Source organism: Volvox carteri (assembly GCF_000143455.1).
Source record: "Volvox carteri f. nagariensis unplaced genomic scaffold VOLCAscaffold_12, whole genome shotgun sequence".
NCBI lineage: Eukaryota > Viridiplantae > Chlorophyta > Chlorophyceae > Chlamydomonadales > Volvocaceae > Volvox > Volvox carteri.
This window is the reverse complement of record NW_003307555.1, coordinates 1,107,549-1,127,791: the sequence shown is the minus strand read 5'-3', so window position 1 is coordinate 1,127,791 and position 20,243 is coordinate 1,107,549. Positions and strand designations below refer to the sequence as shown.

Genomic DNA, 20,243 nt, shown 5'->3' with positions numbered 1-20,243 from the left:
ATTTCCATACTCCTTCTGCAGGCCGAAAAGTTATCCTATGATTCGGGGCCGGCGCGGCATTGTTCCGCCTCCGCCCAAACCAATACGGCGTTGTACGAGCAAAGGTTTGCTTTTGACGATGCCTTACAGCCGCTGCCTCATGCCTACAGTTCATTTGCATTTGAATACATGCTTTAGCTGCTGTTTTGCGTGTGTTTACAGTGCTGCACTACAGTTTGTTTGCAATGTATACCGACGTCGGTCGGGCAATACGGAGCAACCCGCCTTAAGGCACAATAAATCAGGTCTAGGTCTAACTTATGTGGTATATATCTCTGTTACTTCTGGTGACGTCGCAATAAACTCAGATGGCTCTATCGAAGCGCGTTGGCGTGCACCGTGTGGCGTGACTTTATTTCCAATGGAAACTGCTTCGTAGGTGGTTTTGCAAAACCAGAGCCAGAGAATAATACATATTGTGCTCGGTGCGGAAGGCCAGCCTTTGGATGTGTGAGCGTACATAGTCCCTAAATTTCCACGTCCCCTCTGGTGCATATCCTGGCTCTCAGCAAGCTTCTCAAGCACAATCCCTGGCATTTGCAAGGACGACGCGAAAGGCGCACATACACGTCTAGGCTTCCCTTAGTTTCGGAGCACTGAAGCGGGGAACACTCCCGCGTCCCTTCAGCGCATTCCACACCCCTTGCCTTGCTCCTTGGACTCTTTTTACTGCCGCTCGCTTGCCCAAGGCAGCATTCTTTCACCAGTTGCCAATCCCTGCTATGACCACGCATGAAGTCCCTGCTGCGACCGACCCATGAATCCCAGCCCCACTCCAACGCCCCTGCACCATGACCTGTAACGTTAGGGCCGTATGGTTGCTTCAAAGCGTTGCGATAGCCGACAGCGCTGATGGGCGACGCTTGTATAGCTGCAGGCTCCAGACCTGGGAAATAAAGTGGGAAATGATGTTCGGGAGGTTGTATGTTTAGCCCTTGTGCTGAAGACGATTCCAGCACTTGGGCACGCGTCCTGGCACCAGATCTCCTGTCTCTTGGCACCGTAGACACTAGCAAAATCACCTGTCATACGATTGTTACCGTGATGTCTAATCAACTTCGCCAGTTGATAGCTTGAGCCTTTAGAGATAAGAAAGAATGCTTCCGTCGGAGGTGACATAACTGGTGTGGCGCGGATGTGCAGTTACGTGACACATGGGAGCGGGCAGCGGCGTGCGGGGGTTAAAACCCATGCCGGACAAAAACGATGAGGGATATACAGTCCAAGACAGTTCCAAATGGTCATTAACATATTTAAAAACGAGAAGATAATCCATCTGGATAGTGAAAAGCTTCCTTTACAGTGAGCATCCACGAAAATGGCCAGCGACGATGAGGATCAAAACATGAAGGACCTCTTTGGTAGCGATGACGATGAGGAGGACGAGGATTTTGGAAAGGGCAGTTTGCGCGAGGCCTCACGGAAGGGGGACGACATTGAGGACGGTGGCGAAGACGCTGAGCCAGTTCCTGAGGACGAGCTTGAAGATGACCTCGACGATGGCACAGCTCAAGCTACGGGACGACAATTACCTGCCTCTGAAGAACCCGAGGAGCAAGCTAACGAAGACGACCGTGACCGCTGGGACCGCAGACGTAAATTTGCACCAGGTCACCGTCCGCTAGCGCGCACTGGTGCTCCCATTGACTATGCAGCTCCACTTCTATCGGTCCCTCCGCCACAAGGCGATGTCTACCTTCTCCGCGAGGCGCTCATTGGCGTGGAACCCACGCCTTTCAGCCCGGAAACGTTTGCGGGCGAGGAGGAAATCTTTGTAGACGAGAAGGGCATCATGAAAATTAAACCGGTGGACCGGACAAAAATCAGGTGGCGTTACGTCACACGTCAAGGCCCCGACGGGTCAGAAGAGCTAGTGCCGGAGAGCAATGCGCGCTTCGTCCGCTGGTCGGACGGCAGCCTACAGCTGCTGCTGGGGGACGAAGTCTTTGATGTTGTTACAGCCGATATTTCTCAGCAGCGGGCTTACATGGTAGCTTACAGCGGAGTGGTGCAGGTGCGTGCTTGTTAAGTCCTAGTTAAGGGGATAAGAATGCAAGAGATGCAGCCCGCAGATCCACATCCCCTTAATACATTGCAGAAGCATGGTATTATCATTCAGGACCCGGCGGGCTTACTCTCTCGGACCCTGGCTATCCATCCCATCCTTCCCACCCCAGGGTCAAGCCGCCCTGACACACAAGATGGGTTTCCGACTAGCCACCTTGAACAGCAAGCTGTACGCACGCATGAGGGAGGAGGTCGACAAGCGGACTGTCAAGGTGCGGATGGGACTGGGGTAGCCCCCGACGTGGGTTGCAGGTGCAGGGGGAGTCGAAGGAGCTGTGTCCCGCAGTGGCCGAGTGCCGGGTTTTTTCGGAGCCGAGCAGCTGGAGGGGCTCTGCCTGAGCGACCCAGATGGGGATGAATGACACCAGGGGAAAAGACGTGCGGGGGGGCCTGAGATGGGTGGTGTGGGGGGCCCCAGCAGTAACTTAGCCACACGGGGGGAAGGAAGGAGAAACCCAAGCTCTGGTCTTGCATGGATATGTGCAATAGCTGGCCCGCCAGCCGAATAGCGGTGAAAATCTCCAGTCAGGAGCTGTCGCTGAGTCCACTATAGCCAGCCAGCGCATGTACTCAAGAAAAAACAGTAGCCTGTGTTCTTCTTCCTTCAGCGACAGTCCGTGACAGGGGATTTTCGCCGTTTTTCGGCTGTTTGTGTGTGTGTTCCCTAAGTGTTGGAACTTGCTGCTGAGATTTTTATGTTGATCTACCTAGCTCGGGTACGGACTACTGGATCCTTCTCTCCTCTTTCCGGGCCCACCATTATCTCTCTCTTTCCCTCTCTTTCCCTCTCTCATTCTGTGTATCTCTCTCTCATTCTATCTCTTGCTTTTCCTCTGGCTGGGACCCAAAAAATAGCTCACGCCACGGCGTTATGCGCATAACGCGGTGCACGCCCAGCCCGCGTTGACCAGGCTACCTCTGCCGCATCAGCAAAGTCCGAAGGAAGCAGAGCCTTGGAAAGTGTGTTAAGCTAGTTGTTCGATGATGATCCAAGTGAGCAGCGGATCGAAGTCGGGTAGATGAAATTCGAGTTGACCCATTTTTCCTTTTCTCTGTGTGATTCGCACCCATGGACTCTCCCTGGGCTCCTACCTCGCTCTGTGGCTCAGGACCATGAACCCCTATCCTAGGACGTCGGCGCGCTTGGTCCTTTGCTTCTTTCTTCTTCATGACTGGTCCCCTCGCCTTTGAAACGCAGTTGAAACGCGTCCAGCAGCACGTGGAGGCTTTCGACCCGAGTAAGGAGAAGGAGCGGCGAGCCAAGGAAACCGAGGAGCTGCTCCGAAACCGGTGGGCAGGAAATGGCCTTCTCGAGTAATTTAAGGCAGAGCGTGTGCGTGCTATGGGGCGAAGGAGAGGTGATGGTGGCGGTGGTGGTGATGGTGATCCTGCAGGCCACTTAATACTCCTCTTTCGAACAAGTCGCGACTGGTCGGTTAGTCACTTCTTGCATACTTGTCACCGTCTTGCCTAGACTGCTTGCCTATGTTTTTTGGTCCCATGGATTGCGGCAGTCTGTGGCCAATGCCTGAGTCGTTAAGCTCTGCCGTTTAGCTGTTGCGAGATCCGCAAGTTTTACCACATCGCTCGCTGCTGTTAGGTCGCGTTTTGCGCAGAACACGGACACGGTAGACACACGCACACGGGGTAAACACACACACACACAGACAGACAGAGGCACGCGCAGTCGTTTTCCTGTTTCGGCCACTGCAGGGTGGCCGTGGCACCCTACGGCCCCACCTACGGCCCCACCTACGGCCCCACCACATTCCACTGTTTGCATTTTAACTTACATGTCATTCCTGCCTTCCCGGGCCCTCTCCCCGCACATCTACACTATTGTAATTTACGGGAACGTGAAAGCCTTTTTTGAATTTGTTCTCAACCCCTTCCCTCCTTTGCTTTCCCGCGCTCCGCACATAGGGCCCAACTGGAGGCCCGGCAGCAACGCACCATGGCGCGGTACTCTGGGGCGGGCGGGGGGGGACGCTCCCGCGGCCGGCCGCAGCTCAACACCAGGTTCCTGGAGGAAGACGACGGCATCGAGGTGAGGAGGAATATATATCATTAATTTTCATGAAAGCAATTCCGGGGAAAGGAGAGTAGTAGGGAGTAAGGATTAGGTTAGGCGGGGTTGGGCCGCAGCGGGGGGGGGGGGGAAGATACAGAGAACATGTGGATGTAGCGCTCTCAGCGGCACGGACCTGATAGATGCATGGCTGTTTTTCTTCTGCTTCAACGGAGCCATGAAGAGCAACCGGACTCGGACTCGGACTTCGAACAAGGAGAGTGGAGAATGAGAGTAGCGGCTGGGTTTCCTCCTCCGTGGGGGGTTATCGTAACCCCCACACCCCCGTAACCCTCGCCCCGGGGGCATCGCGTCATCCTTTGCGATATGCGTTATGCGGATGGAGCAGCTGGGCGGTGACGAGGCTTTCATTGACGACGGCGACGACGACGGCGGCGCGTACTCCCGGCGGCGGCGGATGAACGACGATGATGAGGTACGTGTGCGAGGGTAAATGTGCGAGGGTAAATCAACCTTGTGGGTTGTGTGCGTGCGGGGGGAAGGTGCGAGCCAAGAGGGGGTTGGATGGGGCGCTGGGTGCGCAGGCGGGACACGTTCCCGGGGGGGGGGGGAAGCGAACCATGGAACCATCTTCTGGCGGAAGGGGAAACTTGTCGGGTCGGAGTCCTGCCAGTGCCACAGCACCAGACACCCGGGGACACCGGGGTTGCTTTGGACGTCACCAGCGCCAACACTATCGTCATTCATCACCTCTATCGTCACCACTGTCGTCATTCATCACCACTATCGTCACCACTATCGCCTTTCATCACCACTATCGTCACCACTATCGCCATTCATCATCACTATCGCCATTTATCACCACTATCGTCACCACTATCGCCATTCATCACCACTATCGCCATTTATCACCACTATCGTCACCACTATCGCCATTCATCACCACTATCGTCACCACTATCGCCATTCATCACCACTATCGTCACCACTATCGTCATTCATCACCACTATCGTCACCACTATCGCCATTCATCACCACTATCGCCATTCATCCACTATCGCCATTCATCACCACTATCGTCACTATCGCCATTCATCACCACTATCGTCACCACTATCGCCATTCATCACCACTATCGCCATTTATCACCACTATCGTCACCACTATCGCCATTCATCACCACTATCGCCATTCATCACCACTATCGTCGCCACTATCGCCATTCATCACCACTATCGTCACCACTATCGCCATTCATCACCACTATCGCCATTCATCACCACTATCGCACCATTCATCACCATTTATCACCACTATCGTCACCACTCATCACCACTATCGTCACCACTATCGCCATTCATCACCACTATCGCCATGTCATCACCACTATCGCCATTCATCACCACTATCGTCGCCACTATCGCCATTCATCACCACTATCGTCACCACTATCACCATTCATCACCACTATCGCCATTCATCACCACTATCGCCATTCATCACCACTATCGTCACCACTATCGCCATTCATCACCACTATCGTCACCACTATCGCCATTCATCACCACTATCGTCACTATCGTCATTCAACACCACTATCGTCACCACTATCGCCATTCATCATCACTATCGCCATTTATCACCACTATCGTCGCCACTATCGCCATTCATCACCACTATCGTCACCACTATCGCCATTCATCACCACTATCGTCACTATCGTCATTCAACACCACTATCGTCACCACTATCGCCATTCATCATCACTATCGCCATTTATCACCACTATCGTCGCCACTATCGCCATTTATCACCACTATCGTCACCACTATCGCCATTTATCACCACTATCGCCATTCATCACCACTATCGTCACCACTATCGCCATTCATCACCACTATCGTCACCACTATCGCCATTCATCACCACTATCGTCACCACTATCGTCATTCATCACCACTATCGTCCCCGCCATCATTATGTGGTTTTTTTTGAGACTCGCATGTTTGTGTGTGGCGCTCTCTTCCGATGGCTGCATTGCGTCTGCGCAGGAGGCGGCAGCCCGGCGGCTTCAGAGCGCCAAGCGGGGGGCGGACGGCGGGTCGGCGCAGGGCCGACGACGAGGAAGGGCGCAGGTACGCGAGGGAACGGAGGTGTTGCACAGGGAGGGGGGGGTCGGGAAGAAGCAGGGTGATGGGGGGGCACGTGCCGGCGGTGGAAAAAGGCCCCCAATGCGGGGTTGGGTGGGTGAGTGGGAAATAGGGCTCCTGATGCTAGGCCCTTTGTAGTTTGTAGAAGGGAGGGCGGATGGATGAGTGGGTGGTAATGAGTGGTAGGTGAAAATGCGTGCTTTGAGTGCATGGCCCGGGGCGTGGCGACGGCGGCGGGTTGTGGGCCTTTGTGGGATCTTGGAGCTTGTGGAGTATGTCCCCGCCCTACATCGGCCAAATGTTGCTGCTAAATGGTCCAACTGTGACACAGGACTTGAGGATTTAATGGACAGTCGCACCCGTGTCTTCTTCTTCATGTGCTTTGCGTGTCGATGTGTCCGACGGCGCACCTGAGCAACCATGCCTGACCAACCAGGACCGACCCATGGTTCAGTGACCCAACTTTGCACCTCGCCGCGTTCTCATGCTCTTGTTCCTGTCTGGTGCTGCAGAAGGAGGAGAGTGAGGAAGAGGAGCTGGACGAGGAAGAGGAGGAGGAGGAGGTGCGTGACTGCGTGTGCCACGTGCTTGAGGGAGTGGAGGGCGGTTGGGGAGTGTTGGGGGGGAAAGACGACTCACGAACAAATGAAGCTGCTGCCAGGGCAAGAGTGTACCAGAAGTAGGACTGACCAAAAGGCGTTCTTGAAGACGGCGACCTCGGGATGATGTAGTGAAGATGATATCGGACAACTACCTACCTAGCCGCCAAGGTTAAAAAACGTTCGGAAGAGACGCAGTAATGCCAAGCCCTAAAGAATTAGAGGTAGGTGTAGAGGCGGGGGAAAAGTAGTGAAAAACTGCTGACGTGAAGCTGGAATAAAGTTTGCCGCTGGCCTGGCGGCGGCATTGACGAGGTTGTACCGAAACTGGCTGATGAGCTGGTAATAAATAAAAAGCTGGTGGTGTGCAAGTGCTCCTCCCATCCCCCCAAAACGCGCGACCCACCCGACCGACCCGACCGACCCGACTATCCTAGCCTGGCTATCCGACCGACGCAACGCGATATACCGACAAAGCTCGAGCCTCCTTTGGACTCACCTGGCCAGGCAGCAGAAGTAGCGGCAAGGGTACATGCGAAGCAGAAGGGTAGCAAGGTTGTGTAACGGGGGGACTGAAAGCGGGAAACCATGTGTAAGATATAAAGAATTAACACGGTGGACATTGAAAAGGGGAAGGGCTGGAAGCGCGAAGTCGAGAGGCGGCCAGATGGGGACAAGAGGACAGCCGGGCCGCGCACCGGGGACTCTGCCTTTCGCCTTTCGCCGCCGCCGCCGCCGCTGCTGCTGCTTCAGTGGCGTTGGGGTTGGCGGCCCTTTGGGTAGCTACTTTTGGGGTTCTCAGCAGCAGTGGGACCTCTTCACCGCACCCCTTCCTTCCGGCGTCGTTTCTTTCCCACGTTGACCTGTATGCATGCTTTCCTGTATGCGGTATTGGCTGGCGCATCTGCCGTTCGCGCCCCGCTATGTTGCTGCTGCCCTTGCTCAAGTTGCCGCTGCTCTCTTCTGACCCTGTCGTTGACTCTGCTGGTGCTGCCCCTGCCGCTTACCGTGGCTTGCCGTGACACTTTTTAGGAGTATGTGGACAGCGAAGGCGGCAGTGAAGACGAGGAGGACGGGGGGGAGGAGGAGGACGGGGAGGAGGAGGAGAAGGAGGCGCCGGCTAGGCGGGTAAGCAGGGCGAGAGAGGCGTACGGGGATCGGTGCGACTTTGCTGTGGCGTTGTCGTCTGTGCGCTATGGGTGTCTGGCGGGTTGCCAACTGATGTGGTGTGTGCGTGTGCGTGTGTGTGTGTAGGGGGGGGGAATTGCGCTGTGACGGTGGTGGAGGTGAAAGGGGGAAAGGGACTTTCGATTGCGCGAGGGTTATGTCGTTGCTAGAATACCGACCAAGAGAGGTTTCGGAGCAGTACTGTTGCTGACCTCGGGTCCGGGAGTTTGTGTAGAAGGGAAGGCGGTGATGCTTTATTTGGAAGTACAAAGAACTGGGATAGCGGATTCGTGGGGGCAGGTTGGGGAAGGACCACCTCCACCACCTCGTGGAGATTCCTGTTGTTGTCCCGCAACGCTGGTCGACTGCGAAACGTCCTAAACTGGAAACAAGGGACTGTTCCAAAGGGGTGCAAACGTACGGCAGCGGTTGGTTGGGGCTGGCATTTGAACGGCCGGCCGCTGAGCCATCGGGTTTTGTGCGAATGGTGGGGGTATTGGCAGATGAGATGAGCGACCGCCGATTTAAAACCACGATGGGGGAGGGTGCTGCTCTGTGGGGCTGAGCTGGGTGGGGTGATTCTTGGGAGGTGTCGGTGTCGGGACAACGTCCTGAGTCACAAGCGTGGTCCTTGGATGCCGCCGGCGTGTTATGGGAAGAAAGGATGGTGCTTGAGGGCATCTTGGCAAGCAGGAGATGCGCCGCACGTGCCCCCGAACTGTCGTCCGACTGATTCCTCTTTGCGGGAGCTGTGTCTTTGACGTCTGTCGCTAACGAGATTGAGGAGCGTCTTTGTTCTGTTTCCTCTTGCTGACTGTTTCCCCTTTGATGATTGTTCCTGTGGCTTTGCAACGCAGTCCAAGACGCCGCCCAAGGCGGGAAGAGGCACGCCGCCGCCGCCACGCAGCAGGCCTTCGTTGCCTACGCGAGAAGCTCGGCCTCCTGCTGCTAAAGTTCGGCGCGGAGTGGTGCTGTCCGATGACGAGGATGATTAGGATACTTCCTGGATTGTTTTTGCAATGCAGTGTTAACCTTCGGATGGTCGGTAGGGTTCCGTCCACGAATGACCGGCCCTATTTGCCTTTTGCTAGCAGGAGGCGATTTCCTTGATGGTGAAGTATTTTGAAAATCTGTTAGCAATAAGTAAATAGGGCCGGTCATTCGTGAACAGCACCGTAGGCGTCATGAACCCCTGGTTGACGCAAGGAGTTTCGCAGCGACGATGTTAATTGCAGGTTATGCGCAATACCGGTAATTGAATTTGAGGTAGGGGAAGTGGATTGTTGGTAGCTGTGAATTTGAAGTAAAGGAGGAATGGTCGTCCATGGACTGGACTGCCGTGTATGCTTTCTCCGTTGCGTGTCACAGCTAAATGCAAAAAAAGGATTATCTCCATGGTTAATGGTTCACAAGGCGTCCCATGCGGCGGCACGAAGCACAATCGGCATCTTAAAGCCCAGACCGTGCAGGCAGAGGAAATGGTTTCGTCCTTATTCTCTAACGATAAAGATAATATTGCATGCTCTAAGCTCTGAGGCTGTTATGCGCGAAGCCACAGTTTTTTAGTGCAATTCAAATTGTTGCATCTGGAATTTATCCAAGCACCGGCCATAATAGAAACAAGCTACACTAGCAAGGCCTTGAGAAAAATAGTCGTGTAGACCAGAAGACGGAAAGGGATTGCGCTGAGTTGCTGTACCTCGACGCTTTACCTTCGCAGTCAATGCGGAATAGTTCAACAGCGTGAGCAATTGCGAGCTCGACACCTTTTTCGAGCCCAGAATAAATACCTCAATCTGGGACAGTGCGATCGGAGGCTTGTAAGATGGACTGTCCGACGTAGCGACGTTTGCTAACAAACGCCTACGGCGTACGTGCCGTATTTCGGCCACCATAGAAAACCTTGCTGGGATACCCACTTCGACATTACACATGTTTCAGATTGCACACAGAAGATATTTTGTGAGCATATGTGGCTTGGGCCTCGCGCATTTGGCACAGCCAGGCAAAGTTCCTGTTTGCAGTGCGGGGAGACATTTCCCAATGCCTACATCTGGTCATAGCAGCCTCATGTTTGATTGTGAGGTAAATCGACATGAGCGTCCATCGCGTAAGTGCCACGTCCTCAGCCCAGCGTTTCAAAACCACCTTTCAGGTCACCCTTCCTGTTGATCATGGGGAGAAATCTGTAACCATTGATGGCGCTCATGATGCTCAACACCTTGGGCAACGGCTGGAGGTGTTGTGCAGGCCATCGTGTCCCTTCGCAAGAGAGGCAAGTTTCGGTTGAGAGCTCGGGGCCGGCTTGCGGCACATGAATATGCGCCGGCTCGGATTTAAGAAATGAATAAAGGATTCTATTCTGTATTTGAAGTATTTTTTGTGCTTGTTGGTCAGGAGCTGTGAGAAGGTCCTCGTCCAGTCATGTTAAGAGCGTTCCCTGCTGTTTGTCACCCTTGCAGCTTTGCTGCATTGTCCAGAGGATTTTGCTCACTAGCGGTAATGAAGGCTGCCAAGATGCTCGCTTTATTGCGCGTTGTCTAGCTTCGCTGGGTTACCTCGTCTCCATGCGTTCAGCGTTAGCTGGTACTGGAGCCGACTGTTTCAAGTAAGGGAGCTGATAACTTATTACTAGAATGGATTTGCATGCTGAGATTGCACCCAGGACCGGTGCAGAACTTTGGATGACCGAATGGTCGTCGGCACCTCTGACCTAAGACTGGTATCCGTCCCAGAACAGTGCGAATTGTTTTTTCATCTCATTGTTTTGCGATAATTTTTACTGAGGACCGTTTCGGAGGCTCCCTATCACATGACTGGCAGACGATTCGGTCACCCTGTCTCCTGTGGCTCATACCCTTCACTTGTGACCTGAAAGGCTTTTTAGACCATGTTATTCCATATCAAAGTGTCCAAGTTATCCAAACTACCCACCGCGCTTTTCACGCGTCTCGCCCAGGTCCCTCCGCCACGAGTTTCTCGTCGTTCGCGGCCCTGGCGGCATGGAATTCATCGTGGAGCCCTCCCTGCGGCCGCACTTCTCCATCACGTACCCCTCACCCGAATACGACTACGTGTTGAGCCGTACACCCGACGTGTTCGTGGGGGGTAGCTGCCGTCTGGTGCCGGTGGTGCAGCTGCTGTGTGCGCTCATGGCCGACTCCTTCCAGCGACAGGGCCTGCACTTGCCGCCGTGGCGCACGAAAACGGCAATGATGAGCAAGTGGATGCCTCAGCCACACCGCACTCGGGACACCCCCGTCCTGCCGCCTCCCAGCACCGCTGGCGCCACTGCCTCTGCACCCTCACCCTTTCCGTCGTCGGGCGACATGACGGTGCGACAGACGAACGCCATTGCCGAGATGGAGGCGGCGGCGCTATCCCGCGGTTATATTTTACCGGCTCCGCCACACCATTGCGCCGCGCACGCGGGGGTCTTTGACTTGGCCGCCATTGCTCGGCAGGTCTTCCGTACGGACAGCAGCGACGAAAGCACTGGCAGCAGCGGCGGTTTCGTTGGCCACATCCCGCTAGGCCATAGTCCGGTTTCCGTACTGCGATTGCTGGCGGCGACGGGCGATATTCGGGACGGGGCGTCCGCCGCCGGCGGCCACGGCGGCCGCGGCGGTAGCAGGGCACTGCCCGCTGCCCCTGCAGCCGCGGGGGGCCCTATGGAGGTACTTGCAGTGCAGCGCGGCTTTGAGCCCGTAGCGCAGGCCATGGCAAACACCGCAACGCACGCGGAGCCGGCGGCGGCCGCAGCTGCGGCCGAGGTGACTGCCTTCGCCCCCTCTGAATGCCGTACTGCTGAGTCGGCTGTCGCTGCCGACATGGCAGAGCTTGCCGTCACGACCTCGGTGCCGCCGGTGGGCTTCGCAACGTTAAGCCAGTTGGAAGGTGGCCAGGGTATCAGCCAGGACATGAACAGTATGGTCGTCAGCGATTGCGTCGTCGTCGGCGGCGGCGGTGGCGGCAGCGGCACCTGCAGCACTGTTAGCGGCGGCGAGGGCGGTGCGGAGTGCAGCAGCGTAAGCAAGGCTGGACTGCTATCGGTCCAGATTCAAGAGCAGCAGCGGCAGCAGCAGCAGCAGCAGCAGCAGTCCTCTTCCACCGCTGCCGCTGCCGCTGCTGGGGATACTAGCGCCCGCATACGGACGAGGCCGCCGATGCACCGTGGTGAGATGGCTATACGAGTGGTCAAGCCCATGGGATCCGCTGTTGCAGCCGTTGATCCACTCAGTGTGCGGCATCAGCGCCCGCCACGGCCGCAGCACCACCACCACCACCAGCACCAGCGTCAAAGGGCATCATCGCAGCTGTCGGCAGGCGATGCGGCGACGCTGTCGCCGCCGCGGCCGCCGAGCGGTGGGTTTCCCGGGAGTCGTGATTGTGCCCAGCTGGCGTGGACGACTCGGCAGCGAGCCGCTTAGAGGAATGGAAGGCGACGGAATAGGAAGGAGGTGAAGGTAACAGAGGTGAAGGAAGGAGGTGAAGGAAGGAGGTGAAAGGAGGAGGGGAAGGTAATAGAGGGGAGAGGGGAGAGGAAACATGCTACAAGGATGGCGACGATGAGGAGAGTGAAAGATGATCGGCGATGGCCATCTGGGAGTGCTGTGTGCGGAAGCGAGATAGAGGTGTCGAGAGAAGGTGCTCGTTGAGCCATGAAGCCAAGAGAAACTTTTAGAAATAGCAAAAAAGCAGTTAACAGGTGAGATGCTAGGACGCGCAAAACATCCAGCATTCAACTCGGACCCATGGGTCATACATCGGCATATGCCCTCTGTTGTTGAAGTTGTGCCGGGAAGGAGTGTTGTAGAGGGCTTGAATGATCTGAGCCGCGAGGAGGAACAGTAGTTGTACATGAATCGTCCGGAAGGATGTATGAAAAAGCACACAGCGCTGCTTACGATGTAGTAAAAGCACGGTAGAATGGTAGTTGGGGAAATTATGCAGAGCTGAGGCCCTGCTTTTCCTGTTTTTTTTTGGTTGTTGCCGGGCTCATGGCTAAATTGCGTTTTAAGTATGTTTTCTTTTCCCGCCCTCGGGTTTTTCTTGCTGAAGACAATTTTTTACTTGGCATCCTCGTAACATTAATGAAGTTGATGGACGAAAAAGGTCCGAACAGATTAAAACTTTTCAGACCCAATGGTCGCACATCGCGAGTTTTGGTCGTGTCGGCTAATACGTCGTCGTTGAAGGTAGTATGGTCAAAATAATAATAACAGTGCAGGACTGACAATTTTCGCGCGATTCGCTTCCGTTCCGTCCGTTTTGTCTGTGGTGGGCTCCCACAGTATTGAGGTTTTATCTCTTTATTTTCTTGAGATGACCGTAAAAAAATTATAAAAAATGCTTTTAGGTCGGGAGCTATAGCGGTTAGGTTAGGTCGATTCGGGAGGTAGGAGTATTGTGGTTTTACACGTTGGCGGTTGCTCGGAATCAACAAGGTTCAGGCTCGGAGTCAATAAGGTGCAGATGTCTTCTTCCAAAGTGGCGGTTTTGTAGTTGGCCGTTGGCGTTGTCGTCCTCTAGGTTCCCCTTGATCATCGGTCGTCAGGCAGCTAACGTTTTGCACGCGCGTTGCAAAGAGCACCGGGGGGGGGGATGCAGCTCGACGGCGGGTTCCTGGGCGGCTTCGTGGGCTGCAGCTCTCTTTGACACGTCGAACAGAGAGTCGAAGTGAGACCATTGGTGGCTCTGGTGGTGGGTGGCTCTGGTGGTCGTGCTGCTACTGTGTTACGACAGCTGCAATCGCTTTCACCGTAGCTCCCTCCACTGGCGCCTGCGCCTGGACATCGGGGAGGACATTTTTTGCATGGCGTTGCTGTGCATGACCATGATTGTCGATAGTGAGCTAAATGTGCGGAACTTTTGGGCGGTTGCCGTTCGAGGCATTGAGGGGCGTATGCTCGGGCTCAGGATCGTTTGAGAGGTGGCGAGGCCGTGCGGGGGTGGGAGGCTCTGTTGCTGTGGAGGGGCTTTCTTTCAACTAGCAGATGCACATGCAGACGTACACACACAATATTGTGTGCAGAGACGCGGACGCATCGAGATGCTCACGGCCGCAGGGGTGGATGATCGGCGCTCCTGGGGTGGTGGGGCTCGCAACCTTGCTCGCTCGTCTAGATCGGTTTGGTTTGTGTTCCCTCGCTTATTCGCGCTGACAGCTGGAGAGGTGCCGTACCATCGTACAGTTCCGTACACCGTAGACCGTACCCATTTCGCGACCTGGATTGGCCTGGTAGGATGGTGAGCATGGCAGTTTTGTGTTGTTGTTGTTGTTGCCTTCTGATGCCTGTCTGTTGTTCATTGTTCGCGGCCGGGCCACGTGTTGGTAGTGCGGTGTATTTCATCGTTACCGTACCCTCTGTGTGTGTGCGTTGAAGATTGGGGTTCGCACATGCGAGAGCGCAAGCGGGACGCTGTGGAGGCGATCCGGCCAGATGCTGTGGTGGCGCTGTTTTTTGGTGCCGGAGTGCACCGGCCGCGGTCGTGGTGGTCCTGGTGGTGCAGACGTCAATGCCGCTGTTCAGATGCTGATGATGGTCTGCTTTCCTCATATCTTTCTTTTCTGTGCTGTTCATGATGATGATGATGATGACGATAATGATGGTGATAATGATAATGGTTATGGTGGTGAAGGTCCACCGCATTTCTTTCTCTGTTGGAGGGAGTTGTGGATATGGCCATGCAATCTCGTCAAGATTTGGTGTACGGTGCGGCATGTTTGGCGGTCTTGAGCGTTTGACCGGCTTGTCTTATGAATTTTTTAAACATCTTGGCGAGTAGCGTTGTTGGACGCCAGCAGGTTTTGTCGTTGTTTCGAGTCGCGGGCTTTGCGGTTTAACCCCGTTTGTTAAAGCCGCGTCCACAGCCGCGTTTGTCTCCGCTTAGCGGTGGACCCCCTAAACTCATTTCCCCTAAATTTTGGCTGCAGAATGGCAGAGTGGACTGCCAACTACCCACCTACCTAATATCATCAATTGCCGTACGATTGACCGATACGCGAATCCCCGTGCTGAAGGATTGAGGTGGATTGGGGGCATGTACGGCATGTACGGCATTTCCTCCTAGATGGGGGACTGCGAGGTGCGGCTGAGAGCGCGAGTGCGGGATCTCCATGCGTCGGGCTCGTTCCTTGTCTATTGCTGTACGGCGTTCGTTTTACGGCGTAAATAATCAAGGACGTAGTTTAGAGACAGTTAGGTTTAGCTGTTAGGCCTCGCCTAATGAGGCACAGCAACGCGGGTAGCTTGGTGATTTCGGTAGGATGCTTCGCTAGGCGTTAGAAGTAAGGTTATTAACACCCCCGCGGCTGTCGTAACTCGCTGCCTAGTTTTCTGGCGACAGCCCATATTTGTTGTTGGTGTCATCCCGTTGGGGCAACTCACAACTACTCGGTCGCCGTGTCGTTGATTGACTACATTCGGATCAGCGCTGCCGGCTAATAGAAACGTGATTTCGATGGGAACAACATTTGCGTTTATGCGTGCAAAAAAAATCCGCTTCGGTGCAATCGGTCAGGTCGGTCGTTGTTGGTTTAAGCGGTTGGAGGGTCAGGAGCCGGCGGTGTTAGAAGAAATGCAAAACGAGCAAAAGGGAAAGGAGGCGCCTGAGGAGTTAAGAGGAGAGGTAGGAGGTGCGTGGTGGTCACGAACGGTCACTTCACCTGCGGTGACGCTGTGCGATGTTAGGGCAGGATGAGGCGGCTGCGTGTAGTGGAGATATGGTGGTTTCCTTCATAACCGGGAATGGCGGAATTGACTTCTGTAAGGCGTGCAATTCAGGCGTTTTTGGTTTTTGGAGATTGGTGTGGTTGACAGTTGGCAGGGCTTTTCTTCGGGCGCCTCGCACAAAAGCGGTGCGCTGTAAAGGTCTGCCTGGAAGTAAGGCATGTGTGGAACGGAAAAAGAAACGAAGAAAAGAAAAGTTTGCAGCGTCCGCAGTTTTTCGGCCCAAATTTGTCTTCTGAGTCGCCTATGTAGCCTAGCCTCACCTAGCCTCGAAGGTGCGGGGGGAGAAACGCACAATTTCGTCTGTTTTGACTTTACTTTTTTTTATCAGCCGCGCTCATACCGTCCATGAAACGCAGCTGTGACGCGCGGCACTCCCAGAGATAGAGATATCATCACGGTCGTCCGCTGTTGGTGGTCTCACCGCTGAGATCTGCCTTTTTTGTCGCCGTTTTGCCGTTGCTGCAGAAAGAAAATGCTGACAGGCTGTGCACAGGTGTGCTCCTGCTGTCTGCTGCTCTTTGTTGTGCGCGCAAAAAAAATGTCTATTCTTTATGGTGGTGGTGGTGTCGCCGTATGGCGCTGCTGTCGCGTGCTGCTGCTGCTGCTGCCGCCGGAATTCGCCGGTTGTGTTGCCCTCTGTTTTGTGTTTGGTTTGTGTTTGTGTTCACGGTTTAGGGATTTTAGCGGGCGAGCAGTTATAATTATCTTCCTTTGCCCGCCTGAAAAGCTCAGACAGACATGATGAGGGTTGGCTGGCGGACTAGGGTTTTCAGGTTTGGCTGTCGTTATTGGTTGTGTGGTCTCACAGAATGATGGTGGTGGTGTGGTAATCGTATCATGGAAAACCACGAAATCCTGCTGGGGTGGTGGAGGTGAGGTGAGAAAGAGGGGAGATGTAGTAACTGGTCTTGCTGAAAAAGGCCTCTCGAGATGCTGGTGGACGCGCTAAGCTTAGCGCGTATTTTTTGTAGTTAAGTTATGTGTGCCGTACAGTGTACCAGCTACTACAGGAGAGGGCCACCTGGAAACAAAAGACCACTTGGGCACTGCCCTCATGGCACCTCGGATCATTCAAAAAACAGAAACGCATTCGTCGGTGTGATGTCGATGTGTCAAAGAGAAGCATGACGGACGTGTATGTGCGGGTATGTATATCCGTGCATGCGTACCTTTTTGTCAACCCAGCCCTATAGAATCCGTTGATCCGAGTAGATGTGGGCTGTTGTTGCTGGTATTATGCTGCTGCTGCTTCTGCTGCCGCTGCATGCTACTGCTATTGCTGCTGCAATATCGCTGTCACATCGTTTTCAGCGTCCTCACGTCCATTTTACCGTCTTTCTTCTCTTATTAGTCCACATTCCTGTGTGAATATTGCGTACTCAGTTTTGGCGGCTGGTCGCCTGAGTTCCGTAAAGCGATAAAGTGGTCGTCTTACGTTCGGCAATCGTTCAGTTGACGAAGTGAGATGACAGTCTCGTTTGTATACGTCGGGATATTTTAATTTTGCGGATTATCCCTTTCGTGTGTGAGCGATTACTACATTGCGAGAGAGTGCTTGACTATCGCCATGTGTGGATTAAGTGTCGTTGTCGGTACTCGGGGATTACCCCCGGAGGGACTTATGTGACCGATTGCTTGATTTCGGTATTTATGGCCAAAAGCGAGCTTGGTGAATGTCGCTTTACGTCTCTCTCTCTCTCTCTCTCTCTCTCATAGAAACATTGTAAAGTTCTGTGAGTTAGACAAGAAGCCCTGTGCGGTCCTTTATGTATCTGCGCCGCACCGTATGTGACATACGTGCATCTCTCAGCCAGCCGAACTCCTTTGTGGATGGATGGCTCAAGGTCCCGAAGAGTACCTCCACAACGAGTGTGCTATCAGTGTGATATCAACAGTAATAAGGCGGCTGACGTGGCTAAGCCTAAGAAAGCAGTGTATTCAAGCCGAACTGCTGACCAGGCAAGCGGCTGTGCGCGGAACACAACTGAACAGCGGCGGTTGGATTGACGTAGCCTACCAGTACAAACCGGTAAGGCTGCTGTGAAAAGCAAACCAAGTCTTCCCTAAGCGACAGAACGCCTAAGGGTTGCCCAGACCGAACTTGCTTAAAAATGGAAAATAAGCCTGGAAAAGGGTTTACGACAACTTGTATGTAGGGTAGTTTAGCACCTACCTGCCTACTAGCTAGGAGTACGAGTACGGGTTTACATCTCACAGATTTATATCTTCTGTTGATTTACTGTTTTGCTGAGGTCCAACAGCAAACCGTGATCGATCTTCATCGCTCATTCCCAAATCGTGTTGATTACACTGGAAGGTTTGCGAACCCCAGGTACCCAAACAGCAGCATCGTAACCCGACACCGCGGGAGGCCGGGGCTCTGCAACGACGTGATGAGGCGGGCAGTCCGCAACCCCCCGGGGCGGCCACGCACGGACAACCGGCTACAGATAGCGACTACAGATAGGCACACACGCACATATACATATACATATATATATATACTTACTTACATACTCGCCTCAAGCATCAGCACTTCCCCGCGATCAGGGTATTCCAGAGTTTCATCTAGAAGCCCTCCAAAAAGAAGGAAAAGAGAACCGTCCAAGGTTTTGCAAAGCGACCTTAATCATCAACCAGCCAACCAAATTTAACCAATTACTCAACCACCGCTTAACCGCGACCTGCCAGCCTGCCAGCCTGCCCGCTGCTGACCGGAAGCCGCTTCTGGACAGCCGTCGCAATTGAGCCCTTGGCATCCCGGTAGTTCATTAATCATAGAACAGTGTCTTTGAGGCACCTGCCGGAACTTTGGTTGATTGCAGTTGGTCGCAGCTAACAAGCGGTGATGCGGTCTGCACTGAAGGGCACGGAAAACCTGTACGGCCGGCCTGTGCGCCTTAGAGTTACTCGGCGCAAAAGAAATATATGTAAATCCCTAGACAGAGATCAGGCAAGGCTGCGATTCCAAAGGCGAGTCTGATTGGTCCGGGTGTGCGCGTTTGTGTAGCTCGACAGCCCAGAACAACTAAACAAACAAGAGTACGCAATAACAGTCGGGGGGCCCACATCGCCAAATCATTGGTGTCTGAGAAATAAGGATAAACACTGCTTGACATGCTGTAACCGCATTTACCGTACATAAGCCATGAGTCGTACGTACTGCAGTGCAATGAAAGCAATGCAGGACTGATGCTGACGCCGGCGGCACACACGATTAACACAGCCAAGTGCAATTTAAAAACAGCATCGTCGGATCGGGCGTACGACACCTTACAGGTTTGTGTGTGATAAGCTACAACAACTGCCAGTCGAAAAGGGTAATGTGGCAGGTGTGCAAATCACGGCATGTGATCTACGTCCCCAGCCTTCGTTTTGCCGGAGGTTGAACCCGGTGGGCCTAGGGAGAGCCGTTTCAGCCACACGTCACAAAAACGCAGAGCAACTAGAAGCCAAAAGAGTACTCGCCATTAGTAAGTGCGTACGGTGCACCGCACTAAGGCGCTACGGTTCCGTTGGGACTCCAAATTGGGACTCAGGATGGCGGCCCTTATGGCTTCCCCTTTCCAGCTCCGCCTCCGCCTGCCGACCTGCACGCACATTCTTTTTCATCTATCTTTCTGTTTGTCTGCCGGTCCTCACTTCAGAACCAGGTGGGGCCCGGAACCAGGTGGGCGTCGAGAAATGCATGAACCAATGCACTAATCAATGCACTTACCAACAGCAAGCCAACCGCCGAAAAGTCAGGGCTACTCCAACCGGTAAAAAGTACGTGTACGACAAACAAACAAGAAAAGAGTTTCGCCGCATTAAAACAAAGGACACGATAGGAATCCAAGAACAGCATGGGAGGAAGGATTTCTTAATATGCGCGCATATAAAGGTCAAAAAAGTACGGAAAGCGAAGCGAAAAAAACAAATCTTAAGGGGCTGCGTGATTACCACACAAATACCCATACGAAAGATGTTGTGCCTACATCGCACGTTCCTGTTCGCATCGTCCATTGGCCAGAGCAGCTGGATGCGATGTAGCAAACAGTAGACAGGTGTAAATTCTCCGTTTGCTGAGCGCTGTGTGCACGGTAATCTGTGCAACATGTCTACGGCATAGACAGGAAATCAGGCGAGCAGGGATATGAGGCGGCTTACTATAGCGCCGCAACAGTCGGGGCCGCGGCTGTCGTAAGTAAAATTCGTCCCGACCTATTACACGAGGGTGTAGCCTATAGGTAATCAAAAAGTTTACTGACGGTGATGGTATAGAATGTGGGATCTGCTCCCACTGCGGGATTCGCTGTGGCCAATCCAGAGCGGATCCGCTCTGGGCCAACCTTACCGTAGTACCACCACTACAGCACGCCTTCCATCGCAGTCGCAAGTCACAAGTCGCTGTCGTCATCATTATCGTCGCCATCAGCATCACCATTACCACCATCATCTCATTCTCCTCCTCCT

The 20,243-nt window shown here is 53.9% G+C and overlaps 2 protein-coding genes across 2 annotated transcripts; both read left to right on the top strand.

The window, feature by feature from the left end:
* Positions 1-1,357: 1,357 nt before the first annotated feature.
* Positions 1,358-9,047, top strand: VOLCADRAFT_89365 (uncharacterized protein; the record flags this gene model as incomplete). Its single annotated transcript, XM_002949018.1, has 9 exons — positions 1,358-2,053; positions 2,217-2,318; positions 3,305-3,396; positions 4,030-4,153; positions 4,524-4,610; positions 6,188-6,271; positions 6,799-6,849; positions 7,918-8,013; positions 8,910-9,047. The coding sequence occupies 9 exons, from the start codon at positions 1,358-1,360 to the stop codon at positions 9,045-9,047; spliced, it is 1,470 nt and encodes a 489-aa protein (XP_002949064.1).
* A 1,100-nt stretch (positions 9,048-10,147) lies between these two features.
* On the top strand, positions 10,148-12,439 carry VOLCADRAFT_89364 (uncharacterized protein; the record flags this gene model as incomplete). Its single annotated transcript, XM_002949017.1, has 4 exons — positions 10,148-10,162; positions 10,515-10,660; positions 11,012-12,063; positions 12,324-12,439. The coding sequence occupies 4 exons, from the start codon at positions 10,148-10,150 to the stop codon at positions 12,437-12,439; spliced, it is 1,329 nt and encodes a 442-aa protein (XP_002949063.1).
* Between the last annotated feature and the right edge of the window lie 7,804 nt (positions 12,440-20,243).